Here is an 8,089-nt window from a genome sequence, read left to right on the forward strand (position 1 = left end):
GTATAAATTTTTATTGATGTAATAATGTGATATTAGACTGAAATCACATTATGCCGATGAATCCTTCCATATAAATTGCTCTACTCTTTATGTGATATCATTCACTCACTAGCTCGGAGTCGAGAACATGACCAATCAGAAAAGTGCCCCAATTTCTATGGCAGTCATCCGGACACGAAGAAAATACATACAAACAATAAGAAAATCTTCTCTCCTTTGCATTATTAAAGAAATGACAAGTGCTTCAGAGCAATGGGATTTTAATTAAAAAAAAAAAAGCAAGTACACTGTTTACCCACAGTTGCTCAAAACCCTTGTCCTCCATTTTTTTAATTAATTTTATTTTTTGTAATTGCCACCAGTAGAAAAAATAAAATAAAATGGAAAACATATATATATTGTACACCAAATATTTCATGACAAAAATGGAGCACACAAACTTTCTTTTCTTCTTTTAGAGCCTTGGATGATTAGATTTCCTTGCAACATGTCTTTGGTAAGTAAATGACCCGTCTCAAGGCAATCTCACACACAATTTTCCTTCTTTTTAAATTTAAAAAAAACCATAAATTAAAAAAACAAAAAGGATGCACTTAAGTGAAGTGAAAAATGAGGGAACTTTCAATCTGTGAAGCATATGACAATTATCAGTATTAGCCCCAACATTCGGGTGTTTTGGAATGGTCCCTCTTGGGGTCCCTGCAATAGTCATATACCAAATGGTTGCGTTGAACCCATCTCATGGTCCTGTGCTGCTGTCGCGTTAGCCCGCCCGACCGGAAGGGAGAGGCAGACACCGGGCGGCACCAAGCGGGGGAATAGGCAGAGCAACCACCGGCTTTGAAATTGGTATACTTTGCAACAAATGGTTGATATCTGTAATCAGCTTTGTATTTTCCATCTTCGGTTGCCCAAGATGAAGCATCCCAAATTGAACCATAAACCCACATTGGCCTTAAGGGAAACGTTGCAACACTTTTCCTGGCATACCTCCTTATGGGCACATCATCCACCAAAAATCTGTAATAATAATTAATCTGATATTAATTTAAACATAAGATAATTAAACCTACCTCAAAGTCGAATTTAAACCATATTATTGATAGTTCATTATAAAGCTTAGCCAATACCCCATCTTTTAATATAAATAATATCGTTTGTTAAAAATAAATAATTAAATAAAGCTACCAACAAGGTAACATCACAATGCTTTGTTTGGAATAATATGGTTGTAAGTTACGATTCCAAAATGTATTTTATGATCAGCTTAGTGGCCAGCAAGAGGAACCAATAGCTTTGTACTATTAGATTTAGTCTATTTTTTCCTTCACTTCTTTTGTCAAATTTATTGATAGCGATTATTATACAATGGAGGAAACTTTTTCTTTCGGCAATGACATCCCCATTCACTGTACTTGTCATATTTGAATACGGGGCCCTCAAACTTAAATTGAGAATCCAGAATAACTTATCTATAAATTACACATAAAAATGATATATAACAATTTTATATACGTTTTATTCTTAAGAGTATATAAATGTCATAATACAGTGATAAGAATTTGAGCACAAAAGAACCATATATAACACTGATAAGAATTTAAGTTTGAGCATAAAAGAACCATAACACTGATCTAATCAACTAATTATACTGACCTAACTAACTTAACTGATGTCTTATTTCTGTATGTTGCTTACAAGTTTGTACATGAATATTGACCTTTCTTAATAATGTATGATTACTCCTGTCAAATCACTTGGGTTTTCCTTAATTTTAGAGATAAAAGTAAATTGATTTCTCATTGTCATATTATCAATTTAACTTTAAAAATATTAATCATAAGCTTTTCTTACAGAAGGTTTCTTTCCTGAATTTTTTTTTTCCTAGTAAAACTTTATTCAGATTAACACTTCCAAGTTACTCTTTGATTTCAAGTTTGAAAACTTACATGATCTCCTTGGGACTCCATAATATAGCATAGTGATGGAAATTTTTAGTGGGATCAAACCACAAGTGAAACTTCATCTCTCTGCCAATAATTCTTCCATCCCCACTTCCTCTGATGTAAACATTGGTCTGCAAGGTATAAGGCTTCCCAAATGTAGTCCCAAGAAACTCAATGTCCACTTCATCATGGTACCCAGGATGAGCTTCACTGTTTGAAAGCTGCAATAATAATATATTTGATCAGTTCACCAAGCATTTACTTAGTTTAGCACACCCAATTTTGCTTGGAACAAAACAATATTCTAAACTACAGTAATATACAGAGGAGGATTTGGAATTGGTGCAATTGCTTTTTTTTTTTTTTTTTTTTTTTTTACAAAACGATATTTCAAACTACTCTCATATAAAGAAGGCTAGTCTTTGCCAACTGACATAACCCAGCTTCAATTGTTTAAACTAAAAGTGGCATAAAATATGCTCATATAAATTCATTTATAGTTCTTTAATTATTCTCACATAGAAAGCTGTTATGACTCCTGCTGTGTAACCAGTTTGAAGCTTAATGGAGGCACCGAAGTAACCGGATCTAAATGGACGAACTGATTTGAACCCACTTCCTGTTGCAGTAAAATGGACCAGAATTCAGAAAACTATATGAACGAAATGAAAAAGTATACTACTAACTAAGGAAGCATTAAAAATAAGAAGTAAAAAGTGGGTGTGAGACCTGTGGTTCTGTCAAGCCAGATTGTTAATGCACTTTGGTATAAGCTTTGATGCTGAGGACCCCAGAGAGGTTTGAATCCCTTATAAAAGCTCATAGACCTGAACTTAGAGCTTGGCCAGTAGCCAGGCGATGGTGGCCAATCAGCATTGGTTGCAGGGACTAAAAGAATTAGGAGGAAGAGGAAGATAGCCATGAATGGGGGAGAGGTAGGAGAACTGTATACAGAAAATAGAATAATTGGCCTCTATAAATGAGAGAGAGAGAGAGAGAGAGAGAGAGGGGGGGGGGGGGTGGAGGGACGGATGGAGGGTGAAGAAGACCAGGTGTATATAGATGAAGAGAGAGTATGGACACTAAATGACACAAACCAAAATTATTGGGAAATTGAATAACATGATTTTTTAGAAATTTCAATTACTAAACCGATCAAAATTATATTAATTCTCACGACATATATTTGTAACTTGGGCACGTTAGCAAATTTTCTAAAATTATTTACAGCTAGACATCTTAAATTTCTAAGAAAGCTAATCGAACAATCTATATTTTTAATTAACACATTGCCTATTTGATTATTTCTATCGAGAGTGTACTATTAGTCCAACAATCTCTTGTAATACTAGGGTTAATTATTTCTCATGGCTAGTTATTATTCACAAAATTAAATTAGACTCGTGAAATAACTTGTCAGAAGTAATTTGAGAATCAAGACGAAAACTGATCTAAATCTCGATTCAAATAATAGTGTGATGGAGAAAATACTTAATTACCTAAAAAGGTAACAAGAAGAGAGAAATAGTAAAAAGTACTAATTTGTGTATAATTTTCTTCTCCCACTCATCACAATTACTTCCTTTCACACCCTTAATGAGGAAACATGTTTTGCTTTGGGTTGCATGGTTGGAAAGCTAGGAAAAGAGGATGTGATGCAGAATGGGTAGATGGTTGTCTCTTAAATGTTACCTCCCCCCACCCCCCTTTCTGTGTTTTGCATCTGTTGTTTTGTGATTCCATAGGAACTTGGGGCTTGTAAAAGTCTTTTATCCTCACTCAAGGTCTGAAAGCCACATCCAATTTCTGCCTTTGCCTTTAAAGCAAACCTTGTTGGATTACCTCTTATTGTGTGTTTTTTACCTTCTCTTCTGCTTCTCTTGCCAGTGTGTCAGCTCCAGATGCACTGGAAGATGAAGTGTCAAACGCTTACTAGTTCAGCAGTAAATCTTACACAAAATCTTTCATATAAGCCGAATGTGCCCCTTCATTTTAGAGGCTGTCCGATTATCATTTCATTGTCACTTTTTAGTTTTAGTTTTTATTTATTTTAAAAACTCGTTTAGTAATTTCTTTTATCAGTTTTAATATTTCAAAAAATTGAAAATTAAAATAAAAAAGTCAAAACACTCTCTTGAGTTTTTTAAATTTGACTTTGATTTTTCATTTTTTACTTATTAGTTTTCACTTTTCTTTTTCAAATTGAAAATTGAGGTAGTTATCATTTACCAACAATTTTTCAGTTTTTTAAAAGAATTTTAAAAAAAATGAAATAGTTATCAAACGGTTTCTTAATTAACTAGGTTTTAGAAACTACGCTAAAATTTCATGTTGGCCGACTTTGAATTCATAATGTAAACAAATATGATAGGAATGAATTGTTCCGCTTTGTGTCCTCATTGAAGGATTATTCGCCAAAATTCAACCTTCTCGCAAAAATTTACCAGTTTGATTGTTATTATGTACATTAGTTTCATTAGGCATTACTTTTTTACCAAACATTTTGTTGATTTTTTATTAGAATGTTTGATTTGGTAGGGCATAAAACTAAACCCTAAATCCTAAAAAATTGTAGGAATGACATGTCTTATCGAATAACTGAAAAATGAATGGTTGGAATCATGAACCAAATTATGAAATTGAATTCAACAAGTGATTACTAATAACATGCATGCTAATGCAATAAATGAAATTCCTCTACTCTCCTTTGCTCAGGACCAAGCATATATGCCTGGCCTTGACCTTACTGGTTCAGAGTTTTTATTTTTATTTTTCATTATTTAGAAGCTATTAAGTCTAAATGAATTGGAAATAGCAAATGGTAAGATGACAAAATTTAAGAAGTTTTTAAAACTAATGATATAATCCAGAAAATAAATGTTTCTTTTTCTTTTCTTTTAGTCTGATAGACTTATAAAGTGGATGGATTTCGAACCTGTGAAGTTCATCAATGCATGTAGTGGGGGCATGGGGGGCACGCAAGATGGAAGCTGTGCATGATTTGATTACAAAGGTGGATTGTCTGCCCTCCTATTTTCATACTTTTTTCATGCCTTCTTGTTTGTATGATCACGATTTAGCCACGTGAATATTTTATATTTCTATTACTTTTTGTTTTATTATTTCTATAAAAAATTAATATAAAATGCTGACATAGTTTAACCGTGATCATACATCACAAGAGGGTATGGAAAGAGTATTGAAATGGGAGGACAAACAATCCACCTCCTTTGATTACAGGGCTCCATTTGGACACGTGAAGAGAACTATTGAACGGTCCTTCATATTTAATTTATTCAAACGTTGATCAATTGATTGAAAGTGAGCAATTGTGAATCTTGGTTAATCAACAAAACCATACAAATCTAATTATTATTGCATCCAACCAAAGTTTTAATACCATTTTCTTCATAAAACGCGTAGTACTTGACCTTATATGTGTTTTAGTCATGCACATGGAATTAGCAAGGATGAAGGGACATTAAAATTCGTTAATTAATCATTTAGTGATAAACACCAAAGTTTTAGTCATCCAACCAAAGTTTTAATACCATTCTGGAATGCTTGCTAGCGATAAACACTATTACATCGATCTTCAATATGAACTCACATTCCATACCAACAATACATACCTTTATTCTGAGAGCAATTTACATGGAATGAATTCACCGTTACCATGATATTCTACTTCAATAATACCAGGCTATGTAAAAAGAAACTTAACTAAAATCTCGTTTTATATAAGTTATTTCCTAAATTATATAAAATAAAATAAAAAAGACGTGATCCGTTAATTATAAAAGTATATGCAAGTTCAGCATTGAATGTGACACTATTCTCAATATAAATTTTTTTACAACCAAACCATCCATGCTATGTTGTTCGGTCTCACCTTCTTATACATCTTAATTAAATGGGATTATTCACTATTGAAATACTTAACTAGGAAGGGTTACACTAGTGGACATTTTCTTTTCTTTCGAGAAAACAGCATGGATCAATTCAGTTAATAATGCATTTGAATTTTGGATGAAATTAGTAGAAATCCAAACAGAAATTGCAGCTGCAGTATTAGCTGATGATCAGGAGAAGCTAATATATGTATAAAAGATAATGGAAGGCTACATAGCTTCTTTTTTTTCTTTTTTTTTGTCAAACGATATATTTATTAGATTAGAGAGCTGACAGGGTTCGAACTCACACCATGGTGCAAGAGCAACGCTCCTCTCCACCACTATGGTAGAGAGCCACTTGTAATAGAAGTCTAAATGTTGGTGTTGCCAAAATTTTGTGTTGACCTCGCCTAAAAGCACACCAAAATAAAGTTTCTATCGCCGTTGGCCCTGACTTTGGTTAGGGTCAGTGGCCACTGATCTACAATTATTTTGTTTTTTGAGCATTTTTTGTCCAAGTTTTTTGAGCTTATGTCTCACAGGTTTGGGTGTTATGCCCATTTTGCGTTTTTCTTCTTGTTTGTGTTTTTCCTCACCCACTCTCTAGATTTGTAGATTCTCATATTCCTCCACCTCTTTCTCTCATCCTTGCAACTGATAGGAGTATTGAGTGAATGTATGTGATGTTGCCAAATGTCAACAGATTAGCTTTGCAGTTATAAGTTTGTTAGAAGTTAACTTAGATTGTAAGCTAACTTAGATAGTATAAATACTCTTGTAATGAAATAGTTACAACTAATGAAATATATAATACAATTCAAATAACTTCTTATCTAAGCTTTCTCTCTCAACTCTCTCTCTTAACCTTTTTCCTTGCTACTATATTTAGCTTGGTTTATATGGTATCTTCGCCAAAAAAAGAATAAAGCTTAATGATTCATCGATCTGGGTTTTTTGTATCTGCTTCCGCCTCTACGCGCACAAGTCTGAGCACTAATCCTCATCTCAATTCTCCAATATATGTCTTCCATTTCTGATTTAGGGTCCTTATTCCTAAATTGGATTTCTGAATTGATGTTTGGAATTACGCACACCACGTGTCTGATACTTGTTCTCTACTAGTTTCTTTGAAGAAAAGTTGCAACGATGGTAACTGCCTCTCAGTTGCAGATCTTGTAATCGCCCATTACATCTCTCATTTCCTCTGTTTCTACATCTGTCACTATGAAGCTTGATGACACCAATTACTTGACATGACACTTATAGATGCAACTTTTGTTGGAAGGTTATGGAATTATGAGGTTTGTCGATGGTTCTAACCCATGTCCTTCTCGATTTTATGATGAGAATTCTGGTGATTCTGATGTTGTTTCTGATAATACTACTGTTAGGGTTGAGTCAAATACATACAAGATATAGAAAATGCATGACAAAGCATTGATACAACTCATTTTTGCAACTCTTTCATCTCTTATGATTTCTTGCGCCATTGGGAGTACTAGTTCTTTGGATTTAGGAACTCAACTAAAGGAATAATTCTCAACAGTTACTCGCACTAGCATTTTCCAAATGAAATCTGAGTTGTAAACTATCAAGAAAGGTAATGATTCCATCACTTTGTATATTCAAAGGATTAAGGAAGCTAGAGATTACTTGTCTGCTTCTGGTGTTTGCTTTGAATATGATGACATTGCAATTCTTACACTGAATGGTCTGCCATTTGAGTTTAATACCATTAGGTCAGTCATTAGGGGTCATGACACTGTTATTCCACTAAAAGATCTTCGTTCCCAATTGCTTGCTGAAGAAGTAATGATTGATAATATGAATGTTGCTCCTATGCTCACTGCTTTGGTTGCTCGACAATCTGATTTCAATTCTAAGAATTCTGGTTTTTCCTCTTAGAATAATTCTGGTGGTTTCTCATCTCAGAATTCTAACCCCAATTGTTAATCTAATGGTTATAGAAGCTTCAACAACAAGAATAAAGGCAGGGATATGTTCAATTCTAATAACAGGTTTAGGAATAACAAGCCATTTTTTTTCCAACTCTAGATCTGGAATTTTGGGAAATTCTCCACAACAGTTTGGTTCTTTTCCAGCAATAACTTTTCAAATATGTGGAAAACATAATCATCCTGCAGACATATGTAGATTCAGAAATGCTCTTGTTTCTCAAGGGTGTCAAATATGTACGAAAAACAACCACTTTGCTTATACATGTCGATTTAGAATGCTGGGCTAAATTCA

The 8,089-nt window shown here is 33.6% G+C and overlaps 1 protein-coding gene across 1 annotated transcript; it reads right to left on the minus strand.

The window, feature by feature from the left end:
- Window positions 1-412: 412 nt before the first annotated feature.
- On the minus strand, window positions 413-3,689 carry LOC148697450 (putative xyloglucan endotransglucosylase/hydrolase protein 32). Its single transcript, XM_088692477.1, has 4 exons — window positions 2,676-3,689; window positions 2,465-2,565; window positions 1,950-2,167; window positions 413-1,020 (listed from the first exon to the last, which is right to left on the minus strand). Exons 1-4 carry the CDS (start codon window positions 2,866-2,868, stop codon window positions 654-656), a joined length of 879 nt encoding a protein of 292 aa, XP_088548603.1. The 5' UTR covers window positions 2,869-3,689; the 3' UTR covers window positions 413-653.
- Between the last annotated feature and the right edge of the window lie 4,400 nt (window positions 3,690-8,089).

The sequence above is a fragment of the Pyrus communis genome, chromosome 4 (assembly GCF_041283825.1).
Source record: "Pyrus communis isolate YQ-2024b chromosome 4, ASM4128382v1, whole genome shotgun sequence".
NCBI lineage: Eukaryota > Viridiplantae > Streptophyta > Magnoliopsida > Rosales > Rosaceae > Pyrus > Pyrus communis.

Bases quoted from the DNA above. Each gene is read 5' to 3' on its own strand.
- LOC148697450 (XM_088692477.1), bottom strand. From the start codon at position 2,868: ATGGCTATCTTCCTCTTCCTCCTAATTCTTTTAGTCCCTGCAACCAAT. The intron at 2,168-2,464 runs GTGAGAATAATT...TTATTATTGCAG, and splicing joins GAGTCATAACAGCTTTCTAT to CTTTCAAACAGTGAAGCTCA. The intron at 1,021-1,949 runs GTAAGTTTTCAA...TTATTATTACAG, and splicing joins TGGAGTCCCAAGGAGATCAT to ATTTTTGGTGGATGATGTGC.